A 24484-nucleotide genomic window follows, 5' to 3' on the forward strand; every position below is an offset into this window, starting at 1 on the left:
ATCTCACTTACTGTGAATGTTCAAATGTTTTTCAGAATTATTCATCTGTGTTCTTACAGGGTGTTGCTGGGGCCATTACATTACATTACATAGATGGTATATTGCATTTCTGAAATCTGTAAAATCTTGAACATTGAAAGGCATTTGGCCTTGAGGGTGTCAGCTAAGGGATTGTGGACCCGAATTTGGACTTAAAAACTCGTCATTACTTGGGAATGTTTTAACTCTGCCTTGGTCTTCTTGAGTTCAGGCCTGTGTGAGTCAGCTCGTGTAAAGTTGTTCAGACGAGTCCAGAAGACTCAGTTGTGCAATAATATCATGATAATATTCTACCATAAATACTTATAATGCTTATCCCAAGTTCTGGGTACTTCTCTGGTCTTTAAATATATCTTAAAGAATACAAATTATTTTAAAATATTGTTAGTGACTCAACTTGGGAACCAAAATTTCATATCACTCCTCTCTTAAGGAATATTTAGAGACTGGAAAGTGAGCTGTTAAAAAAACTCTTATACCTGCAACTATGCATGTGGGAAAATAAGGATTTTCTTCATATTGTACAAGCAAAACAAAATACAGAAATAAATTGTTATCTACGACTCTAATTGTAAATGTGGGCATAAACTTAATTGTTCTCATTGCCTTCCTAAGGAAAATATTTTAAATATGATCTCATTAAATATTTTTATATTTATTAAATACTGCTTTTAATTCATTTTACACAATGGGCTTTCTCATAAAATTTTATTTGGAAGGAGTTCTATTCAATTACCCGATGGTTATAGAAATGGAAGAGGACAGTGCTAGGTAGAGATTGTGGAATGTATCTTCTGCAGCCCTGGGGCGGGGGTGGGGGGAATAAAGGTGACCTTTGGGTTGTTTCAGGTGGAGGGTGTGGATGGGATTATAGAAAAGAGGATTTATTTCACACAGTGTCTTTCTGCATCAGTGATTTTAATATGGATTCTTAGTGGTTGTCAACAACTGGTTAGATTATTTTTTTTTCTTTTTTTTACACACTGCTCTTCGGATTCTGACCTAGTGAATTCTGGGCTCAGTCCTCCTCCCCCATCTCTTTCTTGATCCAGTCCACGTAGTTGAGTAGTTTGGTGTAGAACCCGTACCCCCTGCTGCAGCCGATGCCCCAGGATACGATGCCTGTCGCCACCCAGCGATCATTTTTCTCATCCCTCACTGCAAAGACCCCTCCGCTATCCCCCTGACAGGCATCTTGCTTTAGAGTCGGGTCCCCAGAACAGAACATGTTTTCAGAAAACACGTCTTTCCTATTTTTTTTCCGGAGCCAACTCTCACAAACCTCTCGCTTAGCGATGGGCAGACGGACAAACCTGAGGTTGTGAGAAAGTCTCTCCTCCATGATCCCAAAGCCACTGACATAGCCCATGAGACCCTGGTCATAGAAGGTCTCGTTGTCGGGGAGGCAGATGGGGAGGAGGTTGGGGCCCAGGGTGACACTATTTTCCAGCTCCAGGAGGGCGATGTCCCCCTCGAAATTGTGGGACTCTTCCTGGCGGTAGTTGGGGTGGACGCTGACCCTGCGGACGGGGTGGTTGGCCAGCTTGGTGATCTCTTCCACGTTGACGTGGCCCAGGAACACGTCCACGGTGGCGTTGCCCTGCGCTTCGTAGTCCTTGGGGTAGAGGGTGTGCGCGGCCGTGAGGATCCAGCGGTCGCCCAGCAGCGCGCCGCCCCCTCGCCCGTGGATGTTGGTGAAGGCCTGCCAGGGGAAGTTGCCCAGCTTGGCCTTCTGGCCCCCGACAATGCGTTGCTTGTGCTCCACAGGGTTGACGGGTTTCCCGCACACTGGGGAGGAGAAGGGGGGGGCGGCGGGGGGAGGAGAAGGGGGAGGGGGGAGGAGAAGGGGGCGGGGGGCGAGGAGAAGGGGGCGGGGGGGGGAGAAGGGGGCGGGGGGGGAGAAGTCAGCGCCCGGCACCGCGGGCTGGCCCCTCCCCTTCGCCCCCTCTTTTTGGCTCAGGGCCCTTTCTTCTCTCTCCTCCCTCCCTAGTCTTCCGTCTTTGGCGTCTGGTCAGCCTCTTCTCCTCGTTCTTGTTTATTCTTCCTGGGGCTTTTCTCGCTCTTTTTTTTTCTTTTTCTTTTTTTTTTTGGCCGCGCCGCGGGACCCGTGCCCCCTGCAGTGGGGGCGTGGAGTCTTAACCACTGGACCGCTAGGGAAGTCCGTCTTGCTCTTTTTTTTTTATGCCTGATCTCCCACCTGCTCAGTGAAAAGTCCAGGAATGTCGGGACAGGTCCAGATCTCTGGGTGCCTCTGCCCTTCTGCTGGGGCGTCTCCTCGCCTTTTTCCTGATTCCTCCCTCACCCCATGTCTACCTTCAGCTTCAAGCTGGAGTGCCTCTCCCGTCTCTGTGCCATGCCTCCTCGGAGGCCCTGCAAGGCTGCCAGGGCCACAGAGGACGGCGGAGGGTTTCCACTCACCTGGCAAACACCGAGGCATCTTCTCTCCGGCCAGCTCATTCTTCCAAATGCCCTGAGCTGTGCAGGTGTACCGCCCTGAGGGGAGAGGGGCTGCGTTCAGGCTGGGAGGTCGTGGGCAGGGGCCAGTGAGCACACAAGTGCGGAGAGGGAGAGGACAAGAATCAAAGGGAAAGTTTCAAATATATGTGGATGGGATATTGAAAGTGTTAAGAGGCTCCATACGTATATTTTTGTTTTAATGCTAAGTGGAAAAATCAGAATACTTAACTATTATATTCGACATGATCCCTATTTGTGAAAGTAGACACAAAACCTGCAAGGAACTTATCAAACTTCCGTCAGTGATTGCATCTTGGTGCTGGGTAGTAGATGTTAATGGTAGCTATGGTTTTTGGGTTTTTTTTTTTGGCGGTGCTGGGTGGATCTTAGTTCCCCAACCAGGGATTGAACCCACACCCTTGGCAGTGAAAGAGTGGAGTCCTAACCACTGGACCGCCAGGGAATTCCTGGTAGCTATGTTTGCTAATCACGGACAGTGTGCCGGTGCTCATTGCTCAGAACTTTATCTGCATTATCTCATTTAAGCACCACCGTGAGGCTTTCAGATATGCATCATTATCCCCACCTTAGAGACGAGGAAACTGAGTTTAAATAATCTGCACAAGGTCACATAATTTCTAAGTGCCAGAACCAAGATGCAAAGTGGGGGTTGTCTGACTTCAAAGCTCAGCTCTTAAGTAACACCTTGAATAGCCTATAAATAAGATTTTTTCCCTTTTTTTGCATGTTTCACACCTATTGTACAAAGCATGTGATTTCTTTTATTAAAAAAAAGTTTTAAAGATACCCATAGATGAGTTTGAGAGTAATTTAGTAAACCTAAATGCAGAAGTTCACAACATAGCAGCCTGAGAGGGTATGTGGGGAGAAAGCTGAGGAAGTCTCACTGATAAAGCTGTAGTGGTGGTAATGGTGATGGTGGTGATGGTGATGGTAGTGGTGATGGTGGTGGTGATGGTGGTGGTGGTGGTGGTAGTGGTGATGGTGGTGGTGATGGTGGTGGTGGTGGTGGCAGTGGCAGTAGTGGTAGTGATGGTGGTGGTGGTAGTGGTGATGGCGGTGGTGGTAGTGGTGATGGTGGTGGCGGTGATGGTGGTGATTGTGATGGTGGTGGTGGTGGTGGTGATGGTGGTGGTGGTGATGGTAGTGTGGTGGTGGTGATGGTGGTGGTGGTAGTGGTGATGGTGATGATGGTAGTGGTGATGGTGGTAGTGGTGGTGGTGATGGTGGTGGTGGTGATGGTAGTGGTGTGGTGGTGGTGATGGTGATGATGGTAGTGGTGATGGTGGTAGTGGTGGTGGTGATGGTGGTGGTGGTGATGGTGGTGATGGTAGTGGTGTGGTGGTGGTGATGGTGATGATGGTAGTGGTGATGGTGGTAGTGGTGGTGGTGATGGTGGTGATGGTGGTGGTAGTGGTGATGGTGGTAGTGGTGATGGTGGTGGTGATGGTGGTTGTGGTGGTGGTGGTGATGGTGATGGTGGTGATGGTAGTGGTGATGGTGGTGGTGGTGGTGGTGGTGAGAAGAAGCTGTTTATGAGATTCAAGTCTTTCTTTGTATCAGCTCAGGTGTTTCCTTCTTCAGCTTTGTTAGATGCCTCTTGGTACCTCTGAAGCCAGTGCCCTAGATAAATATCTTAATATTCACTTTGTAGGGATTCTACTGGAAAAAATTGCAGAAGATGTCCCAACAAGAGGGAGAAGACTGCCTCCCTCAGTCTTCTCCCTCCCCATGAGAAGATTTGCATGGGTCCCTACCTCGCTCAGACATGCTTCTGCCATCTCTGGTTTGCATCTTGTAATACGGCTCGTGGCAGTAGTACTGGATACGGGCCTGGTAGGTGTTCACCCCCGTTGTGGTGGTGTAATTGAAGGCTCCGTTAGGCAAGCTTCGGGGCTGCCCGCAGTTCTTGACTTGGAGAGAACACAGGGCCGTATGAGAGCTGGGAAGGATTGTTCCGGAACTTCAGTGGGAGGAATGTGAGCAGTCTGCCCACAGAGCAGGAGTGGACCCACAGAACATGCTGAGAACCTTCGGGAAATATGGTGAGTGGGGGGCTCTCGTGATGTACGGGAACTGGATACAATGAAATTCAGCTCTGGGTACAGCCTGTCAGTCCTGCTGAGATGAGGGCTGACTGGTTCCTGGATGGGCCAGAGGCTTCAAAGGACAAGTCAGGGGAGGGTCTTTCTGGGGAGATGCTTAGGTCGGACCCTTCTTCCCTTCTCCTAGGGGGAGACACATCCCTGAGTTGCAACTTACTCTTGCACCTGGGCATGGCGCGATGCCATGTGCCATCATCCTGGCAGACAGCTGTGAAGGACAGGAGCGCCTGTTTCCCCTGTTTGATCAGAGATAGAGGTGCTGTTAGTACAAGGAGGTGCTGCAGCTCCCTTCCGGTCCTCGCCCACACGGGAGCAGCAGGGATGCAAAGTCATCTCTCAAGCCCTCAAACCTTAGCACCCATGGACGTGGCTCCTTGGTCCTTCTTCCTAGCCGGTCCTTTCAGACCAGACTTACACATGGGCGCACATGAGCCACACAGCAGGAAGTCAGACCTAGGGCTAGTTGTTAGACCCAATAATCCTCTCTCTAGACTCTTGCCTGTTTCCACTGAGGTCCAATTGAACCCCACAATTTTAAATTAAAAAAACAACAAGCCCAGTTGTGTGTTCTCTGCATTGAAACAAAAGTTTCTGCCCTGAAGTAGGACCATGTTTCTCTTCCTCTGGAGCACCCTGCATCACCTCATCGCCCCTAGACTGTAGTCTTCTTAAGGGCAAGGGCCTTTCCTAAAATACTAGCACAGCCCAGCCACTTTCAAGGGTGCTTGAGGATGCTGACGTATGCTAAGTGCTGTCGTAGGTGAGCGGATGGCAGGGACCAGGGCGGGAGATGGCCCCCTCTGAAATGAAAAGTAACTGGACAAAATGAATGAGTTTTATTAAGATCAACAGTCATCCCAGACAATTCCCCCTGGAACAGATTGCAAGAGAGTGTGTATGAGGACTAGGATGTCCCAGTGAAATGTAAATAATGTGAGATAAACCGTGTGACTTGTTTTAAACTCTATGATGTGAATGACAAATGCCAAGGTAAGGGTGCGGGTGGCGTAGGGTGGCGTAGGGTGGCGTAGGACGTGGTGAGTTGTAACCTGAGCAGAGAGGAGGGGTCTAGGGCACTGAGTCCTTCCTGGAGCAAGGAGCAGTTACCTGGCTAACTCAGCTTGATGCAACATTCAAAGGTAAGCTCCAAGAAGCCTGCATGAATGTATGTTTCTTTTTACTGTCCTTCCCACATCCAGAACACTGCCTGACACTCAGTAACACTTAAAATGTTTGTTGGGTGACTTTGCTACAACTGAAGGACAAACCAAAGGTCTCTTCTCTGATTCAGAGTAGGTCTTGCAAGTGGTTCTTTTGAACAAAGACGGGATGTCCAGTCCCAGGTCCCTGGCCAGGGGTAACTCCAACTGCATGCTTTTTAAAAATAGCATTTTAGTTTACCAGCTTTTGTGAGATTGACCAGTGGAGAAAACCACATTCTTTCCTGAGTCTGCAAAGCTGAGGACAGGGTGGTGGACCTGGGGTAAGACCACCAATGTACAGAAAAGGAACCCCTTCTGGTTGTTAGGTGGGATGCTGCCCGATTCATGAATCATTGAATAAAGTCAGTTAGGTCTTAAAAAAACCCCCAAAATCCCAAGACCCAGAGCCCTGGGGCAAGAGGCAGGGGATTTGGTAGTAATCCTTGCTGTACACAATCCCGGCACTGTTGAGTCACTCCTTGCACTTCACCTCCGCCCCCGCCTCTTTGGTTCCTAACTCTACAATGACTTATTGGGCAAGGCCAGTAGCTCTTAAACTTGGCTGGGCATTAGTATCACCTGAGTAGCTTTTAGTAATCCTGATGCCCAGGTTGCATTCCAGACCCATAGACTAGTCTCTAGCAGGGGACCTGGACGTGAGTATTTTAAAATCCTAAGTGTTTCCAATGGGCAGTCAAGTTGGAACAGGCCAGGTGACCCTTCCAGCTCAAACATGTATGATTCTACTTGGGGCTGAGCCTCAATCTGCTGTGGGCCTGACTGTGTGAATTACTCCTGATGCTGGGCCAGTTCCTTCCCCTCAGCTGTGGCTCTTACCTCCATGAGCTGGTAGCCTTGTTTGCAGGTGGCGATGAAGTAGTCCCGGAACTCATACTGAGGCTGCAGGTCCTGGATGATGGTGAACGAGTCTAGGGTCTTGGGCTGGGGGCACTTGATGGCTGTCAGGGAAAGCGGAGGGCACATTTATGGCAGAGCCACTGGCCTTCTTTCTACCCACTACATCCTGCCCCCTTGCTGGCCAGTGAGGGGCCCCGGGCAGCCTTACTTTCGCTGGTGTAGTGCAGCTTCCAGCCCTGGCTGTCCCCTGACTCGTCCGTGAAGAACAGCAGGTCCACGGAGTTGCTGCTGGTGTCAATGGGCTCCGGCCTTTGCTTCCCACAGAACTCACCGATGTTCCTCTCGTTGGCATAGATCTGATGGGGGAGGAGGGAGGGTCACCTCTCCAGTTCAGACACTTTTCCCCAGGGCTGGGGCGGTGGTGCTGGTGGTGGGGATCCTGCTTTGTGTATGTTTTCAGCTGGAGGGTAAAAGGGATCCCCAGTACCCAGCTGCCAGGTGTGTAGGAACTTGCCCAACTCATGTGTGATGTTGGCCATTTCTGCACCAATTGGCCAGAGGGTCCAGCAGGAAGGAGCGATGAGAGGAGCCACGTGGCAATGGGGAGGAGAGGACAGGATCTCTGGGGGTGGGGAGGTCTGCTGTACCTGTAGCTGGTCGTAGGGACAGTGTACTTGCTGGTGGTCATCGATTTCGAAAGGCTCCAGGAACTTGAGTTGGAGGGTGAGGCCCCGCTCTACCCGGATGCTGTAGTTGCAGCGTAGGTCGGGGGGGTAGGGCTGGGGGTACTCCAGGCTGGAGATGTAGCCCGACGGCTCTGTGAACAGCTCGCTGCTGCACTCGGCTGTGAGAGCAAAGCCGGGAGGGGGGGTCACCCGGAGACTCGGGCTGGCCCGGTGAGCCCTCGCTCAGTCCCTGCCTCCCAACCCTGACCTCACCCTGGCAGGAATGCCTGTCCTTCTGAAGCTCATAGCCTGGACGGCAGGAACAGAAATAGCCACCAATGTAGTTGTGACACAGGTGCTGGCACCGGGGCTGGGGATTCTCCTCGACCAAGTTGAGCTGGGAGGCACATTCGTCCAGGTCTGGAAGAGATTCCGGAAGGAAGGATTCAGTTCCTGCCGGGGGACTTCTGTGGTGGCGCTGGTCTCAGCGAGGTCACTCACCAGAGGCCTAAATAGACAAAGTCAGCTCCTGGCCACCTGGACCTCCCGGCCCCTCTAACGCTTTCTGGGAACTGCCCAGTGGGGACAGGGCCCAGGTGGACAGCCGTCTTCTGGAAAAAGCTCTCTTGGGAAAAGCAAGGAAGGCCAGGCTTCCTGCTTCTTTGGAGTCAAGGTTCTCCTTTTCCGGCCCCCGTGCAATACGAGGCCTGGAACCCGGGCACAGGGACCACTCACCCACAGCTTGGTAGTAGGCCAGGAAGCCCTTGTAGAACATGATGGTGCCGTTCTCCTCGTTGGAGAAATCCGTGTGGAAGGTCAGCAGCATCTTGTTCCCTTGGGACATAAATTCCTTCCTTCCTGGAGGGTTGCCCAGTGGAGAGCCCAGCTGCCCACAGAACCTCCCCAGGGTTTTCTTATCGGCAGAGATCTGGTGGAAGAAGGACAGTGGGGTAGGAAGACAGTTGTTGAGGGGACACGTCCCACGTGGAGGGTCAGTGAAGGTCATCCTTCTCTTGTCCCAACCAGCGGATCATGCTTCCTTGCTGGACGGCCTCCAGCTGCTCTCTGCCTGCTGGGCTCTGGCTGTTGCAAGCTTCCCCAGGTGCCTTTGCTCTGTCCCCTGCATCTCCATCCGCTAACTCTGCACGTTATCCTGTCCCCCAAACATCGTCCCTCCCCTTTTATGACCCCCAGCATGTTTCAGACCTTTCTTCACTCCCATCTCCTCCTGTGCCTGCCTCCCACTGGAATCCTGGTGGCCTCTATCTTTCCTTCATCCCTAGAGCCTGGATTGTCTGCTTTACCTTCTGTCCTGTCCTTCCACCTCGCCTTAGTCAAACCACTCACGTCCAGCCATGCCTCGTGATGGACTCAGCTGAACGTGAGCCTCTGGGGCCTGGTAGCCTTAGCAAGCGTGGCCGAACTTCCCTTACCTCTTTCTTCACAGACTCCTTAACGCCTCCAAAGCAGAAGACATCCCTCCCCCCACCTCATTCTTCACCATCCCTGCCACCAAGACCCCTCGCCTCCAACACTGCCGTCTCAAGTCCTCTGGGCTAAGATGTTTCATTTTCATGTTATTCCCTTATAACCTCCAGCAGGTCTCCTTGGAATAGTATTTACGGGCTGTGTGCACGCTCTACCTGAATCCTGAGTCAAGAATCTCATTGTTATTGGATGTAGAAAGATGGGACTGGGACGGTGCCCTTGGTCATGACAGAGGTGAGGAGACTGAGCTCCCTGTCCTTGCTGAAGCCTACGCTTGAGCCACGACCATGAACGTCTCCCTTCCCCACGTCCCTGCGTTCCTGGTGAGGTGGCAGCCAAGGTGATACTCTCCATGGAAACAGGGAAACTGAGTCACAGCGATTTCCCAAAGACTCCTAGCAAGTAAGAAGATGGGGAAGGTTTTTCTGATTCCGGTAGGCAGTACATTTCCTGAGAGTGGGGCCCGTACCTTCCCTCTGTGTCTCTCCCCTCAGCGCTCCCCTAGGGGCTCTCAAAGCAGTGGACACCCATCCACGGCATCACTTGACTTTCAGAACCCCACTTGGCCATCAGCTTTTACAGGCTTGGGGCTTTGTCCACAGGTGGGGGTCTTATCCAGGGTGGTCAGAACACAAGTTCCCAAGTTCCAGAGACACCCAGCTCTCCCTCTGCCCACCCAACCCGACCCCCTACCTTGACATAGTCATAGAAACAGCCTTCCGAAGGCTCCAGGTCAAACTGCCAGAAGACGAGCTTCACCCTGTATCCCGTGGGGACCGTGATCACAGTGGTGGTCTCAAAGTTGTCGGGGTAAGGCTTGGGGTACAGAGGCGAGGTCACTTCCCCATAGAGCTTCCGAGGGGTGAAGACGGAGCCTCCCACCCTGCAGAACAGGACTGGCACCAGGACGTATAAGAGCCACCTGCCAAAAAGAGAAAAGGTATCTGTAGGGCTGGAGGGGTGCAGCAGCCTTGCGTTTTGGGCAGGGGCTGCGGAGGGGGTGGGGATGATCATACCGCCGGGTGTTTTTCTCTCTGCCCATTCTAGACCTCACAGAGATGTTCTGGGGGGCGGGGGCGGGTGGAGTGGGGAGGCTGGTCTCTGCAGCTGCGGCACTGGGTGTTCCTCCCCAGGGCAGTGTCCAGTCCAGAGGTCATCACACTCCCTCCACCTCTGTCCCCAGCCTCCTCCTCTGCCCTGTCCCATCACTCCCCTCCCCTTCCCGGAATAGGGCTGGCTTGGGACCAGTTAATTGAGGGTGAGGGTTTCCAGTCATGGCTCTCTGAAAGGGCTCCCAAAGGCTCAGCAAAGGCCTCTGGGAGAAACCACCTACGGAAGATGGTTTCAGGCACAAAAGGACGTCTCTCCAGGGCCGAGTGGGTCCCCCATCTCGCTGCTCCCTAGGAGCTGGAGGAGGAAGACCAGGTGGCATCACCTCCTGGGTCTGAGGTCTCCTTTTGTCCTCAGGAGGAGGGATGGGGGGAATGAGTTTGCATGTGTGCACGCATGTGCATGTTGGAAAGGGTAAGGTATATACGGAGGGGAAGTGTGTTCTCACCTCCCTGAGTAAATCTGGTTGCCTCCCGTGCCCGGGATTCTCTGCTCTGGCTTCTCCCTCCCTCCTTGGTCCCCATCAGTCTTACTCACATTTCTCAAGGCCTGTTTTTGGGTCCCTGACTCTCCAGACAGCGTCTTCATCCACTCTGCGTCCAGGGAGAGCAGGGTCACGCAGAGGAGGGAAGGGGGAGGGAATGAGGGGGAAAAGGGGGGGACCATTACGGGAGGAATGTTGGAGGGAATGAACTATTTGCATAAACAAAACCGAAAAAAAAAAAAAAAATCTGTTTCCAGTGTAATTTAGTTTTGGTTTTGAAATCTCTGATGGTGGTGCCACCTGCTGGCCACATGGGGAAGGTCTAGAGATGGGTCTGCATTTTTAGGGACAGAAAAGCCTTTGGTTGGAGGCCCAGATTTCCGTTTCTAAATCTGATGGGAATTCCCTCTTTCTTCAGGAACCTTCCCGGGGTTTGATGTTGTTGTACCAGGTTCCTACCAAAAGGGCAGTGGAGATTGCAGTTGAGGGTGACTCTCTTTCCTGGACCCTTCCTGTCCTCAGTTGCCTGGCAGCCCTGGTCTGGGAACAGCCAGGGTTTCAATGCCCAGGATGATGTGACAGGAACAAGGGCTGGAGAAGGGTAGTGCAGGAGGGCACAGAGGAGAATGAAGTTTGGTTGCCCTGGGGTCCTGGCCTACTTCACTCATCAGTGACACGTAGAGCAGGGATTGCTGTGACCCCAAAGCAGCACCAGGCTCTGTTTCAAGACCCTTCTTCCCCACCTCAGTGAACTCAGGCCTGCCAATGAACTTGTCTCTTAGAGAAGCAAGGGCAGCTGAGGACAGGATAGACACATCCTCTTATCCTCAGAAACTGGTCAAGAATTTGAGCCCCTGAGTGTCACAGCTGCCTAGGGGTGGGCACACAGTGTGGCTGTAGACCACTAGTGACTTTGTCTTTTCTGAGAGAAGGCCAGGCCCCTGGGAGGGAGAAAGGGCTCTTGTCTCTCTTGTCCTCCAGGCCATCGTGTTCTGTTTTAAACCTTTGCTCTTTGGGGAAGACTTTCTTCAACTCTCCAGGGCTCAGAGACCCTATGGCGGTGTGCTCCACAGGGAGACACAGATCCAGAACAGGCCTCTGAGTTCTCAGGCCTCTGTAGTCCATCCTGCTTGTTTCCCCTATTAGATTAATCCCTCCATCTCTCCACCCACCCACCTGCTCACTTATCCATTTGGAAGCTACCTATTTAAAGTGCCAGGCACTTTCCCAGGCACTGGGCTCACGAAGATGTGGCAGCTTCCTATTAGGCAGTGACCAAGTCATCACTGAATGTAGTTTGAGAACAGGCATGTGGGAGAGGCAAGATCAGCCCAGGTTGGAGGGTTGGAGGATTTCCAGCAGGTTTATATGTCAGAGCTGAGGAATGAATCTGCCGGCGGGGCTGATCCATGACATGATCCACGGCATGATCCATGGCCTTATCAGGTGAGGAAGGACAAAAGATAGGGAAGAAGGATAAGGAGCAGGTCAGGAGGCAAGAAAGAAGGGGAATCTTGTCTAGCAAATTGCACATTAGTATCTGGACAGCAGTATGTGCTGTGTGTTTACCACGGGGCAGGATGGCAGATATACAGGTAGAGGAGGTGGTCCAAGAAGGGAAGTCTTGGCAGAAACTCTCCCATTCCTCCTAGGGGTTCTGAGTTCTGTCCTGGTACCATGTAGCGTGACTGGAAACTGACAAGCTTGGACCTCATTAGCTCAGTCCCAGTGGGATTCCCACTCTGCCCAACCACACAAAATAACCTCGACTTACATGTTGTGTTATACCCTTGATGTACACCAAGGACAGCAAGAAGAAACAGCCATGTGAAGATTGCTCAGGCATTTGTTTTGAAACCAGTATTGAAGACATTGTTCTATTGATCATTCCTTTTAAGGTTTGATTCTGGGGAGAAAAAAAGTTTCTCTCTTAACATAATGGTATGTTTCCCACTGTGGATATATTTACATCTATATATCTATATACCTGTACCTATAACTATATCTGCCTGTACCTGTCTATATCTAGACATGTCTAGATCTAGATATATAGATATGTATAGCTATATATTTTTTGCCTTGGCAGAGAGAAACTCATCATGTTCTCAATAATAAAAATAAAGAAGACAGGGACTTCCTTGGTGGCGCAGTGGTTGAGAATCCGCCTGCCAATGCAGGGGACATGGGTTCGAGCCCTGGTCCGGGAAGATCCCACATGCCACGGAGCAATTGAGCCCGTGCGCCACAACTACTGAACCTGTGCTCTAGAGCCCGTGAGCCACAACTACTGAGCCCGCGAGCCACAACTACTGAAGCCTGCGTGCCTAGAGCCTGTGCTCCGCAACAAGAGAAGCCACCGCAATGAGAAGCCCACGCACTGCAATAAAGAGTAGCCCCCGCTCATCACAACTAGAGAAAGCCCGCGTGCAGCAACAAAGACCCAACGCTGCCAAAAATAAATAAATAAATTTTAAAAAATTAAAGAAATAAGACAAATAAAACTAATATATACTCACTAAATAAAATTTAGTGGAACATAGGGGAAAACAACACAGCCAAAATTATACCACAAAAAAACCCTCAGATTAATATTTTGAGTATTCTTTACTATGTATAGGCTTAAAAAATAGAAGTAACCACATGTATGTATAACTTTGAATCCTGCTATTTTTTTCAAAGATAAATGTAACCTTTAACCATACAGCTAACTTGACCTTGAAGTCTAGCAAATTTGTTCTCTTCTGTTTTATGTATTTGTCTTCTATTTCCAGTTGAACAATTGTTTTTTATTTGTGTCTTTTTATTTGTTTTCCATTTGAACAATTGTATTTTACTTGTGTCTTTTACTGTAAGTGACATCAAGTCCTTTCTAAAAATTAAAGAGTTGGTCTTTTCAGGGGGAGCAGTGTGCTTGATGTTGGGGACATGGCCCGGGGTGTCCAGCAGCACTGGGGGTCCAGCAGCACTGGTCCAGCCCAGGGCTGGGCTCACCGAGGTGTCTGCAGGAGTGCGGCCAGCAGGAAAGTGAGAGCCAGCCGTTGTCAGCTTCACTGAGGCAGGAATTCCCAGCAGGGAGAATCTAAAAGGATGCGGGGATCCGGGAGTGGGCGATACAGTAGGTCTTGAGGACTCCTGAGAGCTGTCGAGGTGTGCTGGAAAGGACCTGCCTTCGCTGTCCTGTATCAGCTGTGGGGTTCGGAAAAGTCCCTTCATCTCCCTGAGCTTCAGTTTCCTCCTTGCTAAAACGTGGATAATAACTCATCCTTTGCAAAGCTGGTGTGAGGAGTCAGTGAAGTAACACACGGGAAGCGCCTGATAGAAGAAGATACAAAACAACGTAAAGAGCTGTGACTATAATTGCAGCCAAGGAGTTGTGCTAGGTGAAGCCAAGACTATTTGACTATTTGAAGGTCGACCACAGGGGCTCTGAAGTGTTTCAGAAATGAAATGAACTGAGACCACTTTCCCACGCTGCACTTGAACAGGAGGGTGAGGTGACTGTCTCTCGGGAGAGGGCAGAAGACGCCGTGTCCCCGGGGGATGGAGTTCAAAGCGGAAACTCGAGGAGACGCGTGGGAGGAGACGCGTGGGTGTAGCGCGCGCAGGAAGGTGAAGGGGGGGGGGCGGTGCTGAGGGAGGCGGCGGGTTTCTCTGGCTCAGTGGTTTGCTGCAGCTGTGACCTGAATAGGAATCTCTGTCCCCACCTCCCCACGCCCAGGGCTCAGTCCTGAACCCAACCCTCTCCCATCTGGGCTCCACGGTGGGCGCCCCTGATCAGCACCCCGGGGTCATCCTTCCCGTCCATCACTCCTCTGATCCAATCCACGTAGTTGAGCACTTTGGTGTAGAAGCCGTACCCCTCGCCACACCCAATGCCCCAGGATACGATGCCCGTGGCCACCCAGCGACGGGCACGATCGTCCCACACCACGTAGGCACCACCACTGTCCCCCTGGCAGACCCTCTGCGGCCGCGTGCTGTCCCCGGCGCAGAACATGCCACCGGAGAACACCTCGGTCCTCCGCTTCGCTCGGAGCCAGGCCTCGCAGGCCGCCCTCGGGGCCACGGGCAGCCGGGAGTATTTCAGCTCCGTGGTCAACCAGCCGTTCTCCACGCCAAAGCCGCTGACGTAGCCCGCCAGGCCCGGGCGGTACAGGGCCTTGCGGTCGGGCAGGCAGACCGGGAGGAGGTGGGCGCCCAGGGGGACACGGTGCCGCAGCTCCAGGAGGGCGATGTCCCCGTGGAAGTTGTGGGTCTGGTCCGGGCGGTAGTCTGGGTGCACGACCACGCGGCGCACCGGGTGGCCGCCCAGCTCCAGCAGCTCATCGATGTCCGTGTGGCCCAGGAACACCTGCGCGCGCCGGCTCTTCCCGAGGAAGATGCCGTCCTTGGGGTAGATGGTGTGGGCGGCGGTGAGGATCCACCTGTCGCCCAGCAGGGCCCCGCCGCCTCGGCCGTAGATGCTGGTCAAGGCCTGCCAGGGGAAGTTGCCCAGCTCGGCTCTGGAGGCACCAGCGGGCTCCCTGTTCTGGGCGATGGGGATGACCGGCCTTCCGCAGACTGGGAGAGAGGAGAGGTAAAGTGAAAAACCAGACGCTGCCTCTGAAAACCTACTTCTGGGAAGTGCTCTTTCTCCTGCCTCCTCAGCCATTTTAAAGCCACTTTTTAATCTTAATTTTTATTTACTTATTTTCTTTGCCGCACCGCGAGGCATGCGGGATCGTAGTTCCCCGACCAGGGGTGGAACCGGTGCTCTCTACAGTGGAAATGCAGAGTCTTAACCACAGGACCGCCAGAGAAGTCCTAAGCCACTTTTTTAGACTCTTGGTGGGACCTTCCTTGAGCAAAATCATGCAGCAAGCAGACTTTGTCTTCAGTGTGTCCTGTCTTTGTTTCTGGGTCATTTCTCCATTTAAATATTTATTTATTTATTTACTTATTTATTTATGGCTGCACTGGGTCTTCGTTGCTGCGCGCAGGCTTTTCTCTAGTTGTGGCGAGCCGGGGCTACCCTTGCGGTGCGCAGGCTTCTCATTGTGGTGGCCTCTCGCGCGGGCTTCAGTAGTTGTGGCACATGGGCTCAGTAGTTGTGGCTTGTGGGCTCTAGAGCGCAGGTTCAGTAGTTGTGGCACATGGGCCTAGCTGCTTTGTGGCACGTGGGATCCTCCCGGACCAGGGCTCAAAACCCGTGTCCCCTGCATTGGCAGGCGGACTCCCAACCACTGCACCACCAGGGAAGTCCCATTTCCGCATTTTTAACATCTCCCCCTCCCAAAGCACTATGTCAGGCTCTGTCCCTAGAGCTTTCTGTGGCTCAGGAGTAAAACCTGAGAAATGTACTCAGGTTGGGTTAGAAAGGCATGTTTGACTCAAAAAACTGGGTTTCAAAAATGGTGGACCTGAGGGAATTCCCTGGCGGTCCAGTGGTTAGGACTCTGTGCTTTCACTGCCAAGGGTGCCGGTTCCCTCCCTGGTGGGGGAACTACAATCCCACAAGCCTCTAGGCTGGGCCAAAATATTAAAAAACCCAAAATACATCCCCCCCCAAAGAACCCAAAAATGGTGGACCTGAACCCTCATCTATTGCTGGTGAGAATGTAAAATGGTGCAGTCACTGTGGAAAACAGTGTGGCAGTTCCTCAAAAAGTTAAACACAGAGTTAGGATGTGAACCAACAATTCCACTCCTAGGTCTATACCCAAGAGACCTGAAGACATGTGTTCAAACAGAAACTTGTACATGAATGCTCACCACGGCAATATTCATAAAAGGCAAAAAGTGAAAACAACCCAAATGTCTATCAATCTATGAATGGATAAACAAAATGTGGTCTATCTGTAAGGTGGAATTCTATTCAGCCATGAAAAGGAATAGAGTACTGGGACTTCCCTGGCGGTCCAGTGGTTAAGACTCCCTGCTTCCACTGCAAGGGGCGCAGGTTTGATTCCTGCTTGGGGAACTAAGATGCAACATGCTGGACAGCTCAGCCAAAAAAAGAAAAGAAAAGAAAAGAAAAGGGAATGGAGTACTGATACATGCTACAACGTGGATGAACCTTTTAAACATTACGCTAAATGAAAGAAGCCAGACACAAAAGGCTATTATATGATTCCATTGACATAAAATGTCCAGAACAGGCAAATCCATAGAGATAGAAAGTAGTTAGTGGTTGCCAGGAGATGGGAGAAGGGAGAGTTGGAGTTTCTTTTTGGGGTGATGGAAATGTTCTAGAATAAGTAGTAATGGTTGCACAACATGGTGAATACACTAAAAATCACTGAATTGTACACTTTGCAATAGTGATTTTTATGTTATATGAATTTTATCTCACAAATTTTTTTTAAAAAAATGCTGGGCTTTCTGGCGCTGTGGCATCAAGGCGGGGAAATATTTTGGGGACAGAGAGCCTGTCTGTGTATCCTTAAAGCAGATCACGTCAAAAGAGGGTTTTCTCTTATTTCAACTCATCTGTCCCTCTGATTAACTTCCTTCTGGCTTTTCGTTTCCCAGTTATCCCTTGATCCTCGAAGGAGAAGGGATGAGCTTCTTCCTTCTCCTTTTCCGGGCCTTCTTGGTTCCCCTTTTCTTCCTCACTTTCTGCCTTCACCTCCCCCTTTCTATTCTGCGCCCTTAGACAGGCCCTGTGCGACAGCTGAGGCTTGTCTGGGAAGTGGCCGTCGTCATGGTGCCACAGGTCCCCACTCACCAGGCACACAGCGAGGCACCTCCTCCCTTTCCTGTGTCTGCTTCCAGGGCACCTGGGCGGTGCAGGTGAGTGTCCCTGGGAGTGAAATGAGGGAGGCACAGAACAGGCTCAGAATTGGGAGGAGGGGCTGAAAGAGGCTTCAGACCTCCTGGGGGGGAGTGAGGCAGGTAGGAGCTGGTCCCTCAGCAGGTGGGGACTCACCTGCGGGCGCAGCCTGATAATAGGGCTCCTGGCAGTGGCTCTGGATCTCAGTGGAGTTGTCTCCAGGTGTGTTGATGGCCTCAGGGTCCCCACTGGCCTGGCTGATGGGCTGACTATGATTCACACCTAAAGGAAAACAGAGGTCAATAGGACCGAGAACAGAGCTGCAAACTGGCAACCCAGGGACTGATTCTGGTTCGTGGCCATATTTAGTTTGACCTGCACAGTCTTTCTTTAATTTTATTTTTTAAATAAAAAAAAATTTTTTTTTGGCCACATGGCTTGTTGGGACCTTAGTTCCCCAACTAGGGACTGAACCCGGGCCCTCGGCAGTGAATGAGCCGGGTCCTAACAACTGGACCATCAGGGAATTCCCAGCACAGTCTTCTTCTTTTTTTTTGTTATTATTTGAATTATTTTTCACTGCAGGCTGTTAATGCTATAAAATTTGAAAGTAACTGTGAAAGTAGGGTATGGGAAACAGGCATTTTCATATATGGTTAGTGGGAGTGTAAATTAGCAAAACTTTTGTAGGGAAATTTAGCAATATCAAAATTAACATTGCAAATGTTTTTCACTTTTTTATTTCTAAGAATTTATCCTCATATTATGTGCTCAAAGATGTATACACGAAGATATTCAGAGCAGTACTGTTTGTGGGAGAAAAATACCTGTCAGTGGAGGACTGACTAAATATATTATGATGCATCAATCAAAGGAATATTGTATGGTCATTAAAAAGAATTAGGCAATGCTAACCACGTGTATGTGGGATGATCTTTAAGATACGTCACTGAAGCAGTTCCCTGGCAGTCCAGTGGTTGGGACTCAGCGCTTTCACCACCAGGGCCCGGGTTTGATCCCTGATTGGGGAACTAAGACCCCAGAAGCTGCACAGCATGGCCAAAAAAAAAAAAAAAAAGACATATCATTGAATGAAAAATGGCAAATTTAAAACATTGTGACTATTAGCAACACACACCCCCCACAATATTTATATTCGAGTGGCCTGGAATGTCTTTGGAAGGATACCCAGGAAATAGAGAACAGGGTTGTTTCTGGACGGAATAGCCAGGGATTAAGGGCCAGAGATTAGAGGAAGATTATTTTTTTGAAAATTTTACTGTGGGCATGTATTATCTTTCAAAAAACCTGGGGTTACCATTTGAAAATCTAGAATTTCACTAGAAAATCTGAATTTTTGTCTTCTCTTGAAAAACGAGATGATCTGCAAGTGCTGGGCCTGTAGATACGCAGGGAGACAAGAGCTGGAGCTGAGCTGGGTGCCCCTGTGACTGTGCTGCTCACCAGCAGGGCGGGCCGGGCAGCAAGGGGCTGAGCCCAGGTGCCCCGAGCCCCCAGCCTCAGCTTCCACTTGTCACTTCAAGACACCAGGGGCCAGGGCTACGGGCAGGGGCTTCCTTCCCTGCACCTCAAGGGGCTCACTCACCCACGGCTTGGTAGAGCGCCAGGAAGCCCTTGTGGAGGCCCGGGGTCCTGTCCTCAGAGGCGGGTGCACGGAAGGTCAGCCGCAAACTGTTCCCTGAGGACACAAACTCCCTCTGACCAGGGGGACTGCCCAGCAGGGAGCCCTGCTGCCCACAGAAGCGGCTGGGATCCATTCCACTGGCTGTGATCTGAAAGGGGAGGGGGGGCAGGCAGGCGGGGGGTGAATCTGCACCACAGGTGGTCATAGGGTCATGCCGCGGCCTGGACCCCAGCCCCGCCTTCGAGGTCTACATACCGCTGGGGCTCAGGAACCGCACCACCCCGTGGGGCCTTCCTCAAGTTGCTTCTTGTTCCATTACTGGCTCCCAAGTTTCTTCCAGCCATGACCAGATACCGAGCAGATTTCTTTAGCCTGCCATACTTATCTCATACAGCCCACAATATTTCAAGAATTGAAATAGAAACTTATAATAACTGGATTATAAGTTCTAAGAAGGCAGGAACTACATCTATTTTGCTCCCCACCGAGTCCCTGATGCTCAACATGGTACCTACAGCATCACAGCTTTGAATCCATGAATACGCAGACATAAGTCCCTCCCGTCCGGCTTCCTCCACCCCCAGCACATTTCACTTCTCTGAGTAACTTCCCATGGCCAACATCTGAGAAGTGAGAAGACCCTCTGCACAGACTGAGCCCCTGGGGTTCCTGGCCTTCCCTGTTGTCCTTCTTTTGGAGTGTCTCTCCTCTTACCCCACAAACTATAAATGAAGCCCCTGCGAGGTATGGAATCTAAGGACACAAAATGTACACGGTGTGGTTACACTGTCTATTGTTGCCTAACTTAAATCAAAACCCTGCTCAAATGCCTTGCTATGGGTTCCCCAACCCAAGGAAGAGCACCTTGGAAGGAGTTCCCCTGGCCACCGCTTCATGTTTAATCTCTCTCCTGGGCATACAGCTCCCTGCTCAACTCATTTTATTGCTGACTTTCATATTGATCCACATATCCTGGGTTCTTGCTGGATCTTCATTCCTTCATTCTCCCCAGATCTTAGTTTCCTCTCCTATAAAATGGTCTGTTGAGGCCCCTTCCAGCCAGGACACCACTGCGTCCTAGGGCAGCTCTCCAGTATCTGCAGAAGAGCAGTGGGGAAAGTGATACCAAATACCCGCTCATTCAGAAATCACTGTGTTGTGCGTCCTACACGCATGACAAGCTTGGGTTTCATTCATTCTTTCCTTTATTCCTTTGACAAACAGCTGTTTATTATGTTCTGTGTGGGAGATGCTGTGCTAGGTGCTGGGGATACAGCACCACATGAATTAAGACACAGTTCTGCTACCGAGGAGACCAGAGTCTGGCTGAGGATACTGACGGGCAAAAGATGAACTAGGTTACAGTGTGTTGAATTCTGCATTCGACATGTGTGTGTGTGTGCACGCACATGTGTGTGTGTGTGCACGCACATGTGTGTGTGTGTGTGTGTGCGTGTGTGTGTGTGATTTACTCTGGAAGCAGAAAGGAGGGAACAGTCCTATTCCTGAGCTCGAACTCCGTCAGTGACAAGGGAAGAGTCAGGCTGGGATTAAAATTATTCAAGGCTAAGAAGAACAGGGCACTGTAGGTGCTCGACAGACATAGGCTGAGTTGAATAAAGTGTAGTCCCGACTTCAGCTAAATCTGAAGAAATAAATACATGCATTTACCTCCTCTCCCACCTCAAATCCCACTGATATGACAGCAGAGGGATAAAAATGGATATGTGATCAAGGACAAAAAGGTGAGGGGAGGTGATAGCCGCTGAGAGATGGCCACAGCGTTTGGAAGGTGGAGTGGAGATGGACACATGTAACCTGAGTCTTGGGCTGGGGCAACAGAAAGCAGCAGGTTCTGATCACAGATCCCTGGGAAGTGTCAGAACCGGGGTAAGCAGGAGACGGGAGGATTCCTCTGAGGAAACCGGCTGTCACCAGAGAACACCCTTCTGCTGTGGATGTGCAGGAGGCCCCCAGCAGTAAATCTGGGTCACCTCGTGGATAACCCGATTTTCAAAGCTGTCGTTTGACAGATTTCAGCTATCCACACAGAGCATCCAAGAGCGTTCTGCACATCACTCTTAAGTATGAATGGACAGCCAAGGATTATCACACATTGCAGGAAAGTCTCCAACATGAAAAGCAGAGGCCAGAACAAAAGAACAGTACAAAGGAACTTGGTGAAGAAGAGAGAATATAGGGAGCAGAGAAATGTTTTAAAATAATCCCAACAGAGGGAAAAGAGTAGATATTGCCTCTACGAAACAAGAACAAGATTCTACAAAAAGGCACGTTTAGAAAATTAGAATGAACCTTTAGACATGAAAAATGTTAGCAGAAAAAAAAATCATTACAAAGTTGGTATTTACAATGAGGAGATCTCCCAGAAAGTGGAACAAAAAGACAAAGAGATGGAAAACAGAACAGAATGGATAACAAAACTGGACAATCTGTCCAGAACCTAACAACAGTGAAATTATAGGAGTTCCAGAAGGAGAAAATAAAGTAGATGTCTGGAAATGGTTTAAAAATTAATACAAGAACATTCTCAAATTGAAGGGTCTTGATTAAGAGAGTCTCTGGATTAAAAGAACCCTGTACAATGAGTACAAAATGACCTGATCTGCATCAAGGCATATCCTGGTGAAAGTTCAGAACGCTGGTAATAAGGAAAATATGCTGAAAGTTCTAGAGAGAAAACACTAAGGATCAGGAGTCATAACAACACTGGGGCTAGAAGACAATGTCATTAAAATTCTGAGAGAAAATGACTTCTAACCTAGAATGTAATCCAGATAAGCTATCCACCAAGTTTGAGGGGAGAACTAACTATTCAGGGCTATATAAGATCCTCTAAAATGTGTTCCCTCATTGCTTTTCTGGGGGAGAATGTGCTCCTCCAAAAGGAGAGAGTAAACCAAGAAAGAGGAGGAGATGAGAGTCACTTCCAACACAGGACAAGTAAACGAAATCTCCAGAACGTGGGAGAAGGGAACTCCCAGACATGTGAAGGCTTAGAAAGCAAAGAACTCAGACTGAAGAAATAAGTCATGGGGACGTCACCCATGTGGGATGGGGTGGGATGTCACCAACGCAAAGGAGGACCGAGAGACTGAGATTTGTACTTGAAGACGTCGAGAGATTTACTCTCCTGGCTGAGAGTTTGGGGGAGATCTGCTACAGAGAGAACTCAGCAAACTAAAAATCAAAACAAAAAACCCCAAAACCCCAAAAACACTATGTAGTTATTGACTGCTGGGAAATCCAAAAGCTGGAGAAAGGAAATTGTACACCATGTGCACAGATGTGAATATTTCGAAGTCATAATGATGTAAAAAATGAATATAGTTTTAACTTAAAACGATAATAGAGGTAAACTGAGAGGATGGGGGAGGGGAAACGTGGGTGGTGAAGGTCTAAGAGAGATAAAGCTAGTCCTCATCTTTTACAGCTGGAAGTTAATAGAGAAATTATTTATACTTCTGAACATAAATACCAGATGAAACAGCTACATGAATCATAAATGATTGCCCTGGGCAGCAGCAATGGGGGCAGGGGGAGGAGGCTGGAGATGATAAGCCTTGGTGTACTCTGATTTTTTAAAAAAATTATGCACATGTATTATTTGGTTAGAAATAAAATTTAAACCAAAAGATAATGTAGGGACTTCCCTGGTGGCACAGTGGTTGAGAATCTGCCTGTCAATGCAGGGTACATGGGTTCGAACCCTGGTCCGGGAAGATCCCACATGCCACGGAGCAACTAGGCCAGTGCACCACAACTACTGAAGCCCGCGCGCCTAGAGCCCGTGCTCCGCAACAAGAGAAGCCACCGCGATGAGAGGCCCGCGCACCGCGATGAAGAGTGGCCCCCGCTCGCTGCAACTAGAGAAAGCCCGCGCACAGAAACAAAGATCCAACACCACCAAAAATAAATAAATAAATAAACTTATTAAAAAAAAAAAGATAACGTAAAGTACTGTTTTTAAAGTGTCCTTATTCTGAATAATGCCCTTGTCATATGTGAGGTTTGCCATAGCGCCTCTAAGGGAAACTCATAGTCACCTAATCTTTTATTATATTTACATCCACCTTCCTAGCCAGACAGAGCAGGCACTCAACATACTTGACGATGGATTTTTAAAGAATGATGTGTGAATTCTTGCTTTTGACTCTAGGAATTTGCAGTATTTGTGTGTCCCATTGTGAGACTTCTAAAGGCAGGGCCAGACCTGCTGCCCTGTCCTCGTCTATGGGGCCCAGACGGCAGGGGGCACAGGTCGGCACCGGGCCTCCGGTGGGAGGCTGTGAGCTGGGTACACCTGGCCTCCCAGGTAAGCCTCGCGCTTCGGGGCCGGCCACCTCCTGCTGCCCCTGGGCTCCCTCCGCAGAGTCCCTCCAGGAACCCCCCCCCCCCCCGCCCCCCAGCTCACTGTGACGGAGTCCCGAACACAGTCTGGGGACGGCTCCAGGTCGAAGTCCTGGAAGACGAGCCTCACGGCAAAGCCCTCTGGAGCCTCGATGTCCGTGGAGCTCTCTTGGCCTTTGACATACGGCTCCGGGTACCCGGGGGACGCCAGCTTCTGGGGCAGCGGCTGGGCCAAGAGCACGCAGCCGTGCGTGGGGCAAGCCTGGAGGACTCCCCAGAGGAGCAGCCACCACCTGGGAGTGGGCGGGGGCAGATGGGACCACATGGCTGTGGCCTGGAGCCTGCGGAGACATGAACGGGGCAGGCAGTGCTGAGGGCTGAGAGGCCTGGCAAAGGCTCAGCAGCGGCGGCCTCAGCCCTTGGCGCCTGGGCACCTCTGGCCACTCCCTTATTGCCCCCCCTCACCCCAGTTCCTTCAGCCTCCTGGTCAGCCCGCGCTAGGAAGGTGAGTTTTCCACCATTGCCCACCTCCCTGGAGAGTCTCATCCCCGCAGGGGCTGCTTTCTGCTTCAGCCAATCCCAGCCTCACCTGGGATCTGAGGGAGCGACCGGAGTACAAGTGAGGGCCATTTATTTTTTTATTTTATTTTTCTGGCCACATGGCATGTGGGGTCTTAGTTCCCTGACCAGGGATCAAACGGCACCCCTGCGGTGGGAGCACCGAGTGTTAACCGCTGGACCGCCAGGGAAGCCCCAGGGCCATTTAAAGGTGACGGGGTCCTGTCTGGAGCGTTGAGCCTGAGCACCCCGGGGAGGGCTGCTGGAGGCCGTGTGTGTATACATCCGCCCCTGGGCCCCCTCCCGCGTCCCCACCCTCCTCCTCCCCAGCCTCTCCAGCCCCTCCAGGCACACTCACGTGTTGCCTGGGCAGCGAGTGGAATGGGGCTTCCCCAGAGACAGTTCCCCCACTCTGAGTCCGGGCATCTGGAACCCGACATCTGAGCCCTGAGGGGACCTGGCCGGGGCCAGGGAACAGGAAGTGGGGCTGGAGAAGGCCCTGCGGGGGAGGAGGGAGCAGTTACTGGAAATGCATTGAGTAACTCTCGGCAGTTCCCTTTTTCTAATTCTCTGGCTTGAGCGCCACCTGCTGTCTGATTCAGGAACAGCTCACCCACCGCAACTCAGGAAAAACATCTCGAAAACCACGCTGGGCCTCAGGAGAGACCAGGGGTGGGAGGGCACTGACTCTTGACTCTTTTGCACTATTTAAAACTATTTAATTTTTACCATG

General features: G+C 50.9%; 2 protein-coding genes across 2 annotated transcripts; both read right to left on the reverse strand.

The window, feature by feature from the left end:
- Positions 1-938: 938 nt before the first annotated feature.
- C1R (complement C1r) lies at positions 939-10587 on the reverse strand. The gene is made up of 11 exons (XM_059935255.1): positions 10483-10587; positions 9529-9757; positions 8083-8275; positions 7621-7767; positions 7330-7526; positions 6891-7038; positions 6662-6783; positions 4780-4858; positions 4275-4430; positions 2458-2532; positions 939-1827 (listed from the first exon to the last, which is right to left on the reverse strand). Coding segments are annotated over exons 1-11 (2118 nt in total). The 5' UTR covers positions 10485-10587; the 3' UTR covers positions 939-1057.
- A 3180-nt stretch (positions 10588-13767) lies between these two features.
- On the reverse strand, positions 13768-24224 carry C1RL (complement C1r subcomponent like). The gene is made up of 6 exons (XM_059935256.1): positions 24110-24224; positions 23258-23534; positions 18787-18973; positions 17337-17462; positions 17136-17210; positions 13768-14989 (listed from the first exon to the last, which is right to left on the reverse strand). Exons 1-6 carry the CDS (start codon positions 24175-24177, stop codon positions 14151-14153), a joined length of 1572 nt encoding a protein of 523 aa, XP_059791239.1. The 5' UTR covers positions 24178-24224; the 3' UTR covers positions 13768-14150.
- Between the last annotated feature and the right edge of the window lie 260 nt (positions 24225-24484).

The sequence above is a fragment of the Balaenoptera ricei genome, chromosome 10, assembly GCF_028023285.1.
Source record: "Balaenoptera ricei isolate mBalRic1 chromosome 10, mBalRic1.hap2, whole genome shotgun sequence".
NCBI classification, from domain to species: domain Eukaryota; kingdom Metazoa; phylum Chordata; class Mammalia; order Artiodactyla; family Balaenopteridae; genus Balaenoptera; species Balaenoptera ricei.

Excerpts from the sequence above, each read along its gene's own strand:
- C1R (XM_059935255.1), bottom strand. Across the intron at positions 4,859-6,661 it reads AAGGCTACCAGCTCATGGAG|GGGAAACAGGCGCTCCTGTC; the intron begins GTAAGAGCCACA and ends CTGATCAAACAG. Across the intron at positions 2,533-4,274 it reads CAGAAGCATGTCTGAGCGAG|GGCGGTACACCTGCACAGCT; the intron begins GTAGGGACCCAT and ends CTCTCCCCTCAG.
- C1RL (XM_059935256.1), bottom strand. The coding sequence starts at position 24,177 with ATGCCCGGACTCAGAGTGGGGGAACTGTCTCTGGGGAAGCCCCATTCC. Across the intron at positions 18,974-23,257 it reads GTGTTCGGGACTCCGTCACA|ATCACAGCCAGTGGAATGGA; the intron begins GTGAGCTGGGGG and ends CTCCCCTTTCAG. Across the intron at positions 17,211-17,336 it reads TTATCAGGCTGCGCCCGCAG|GGACACTCACCTGCACCGCC; the intron begins GTGAGTCCCCAC and ends TTTCACTCCCAG.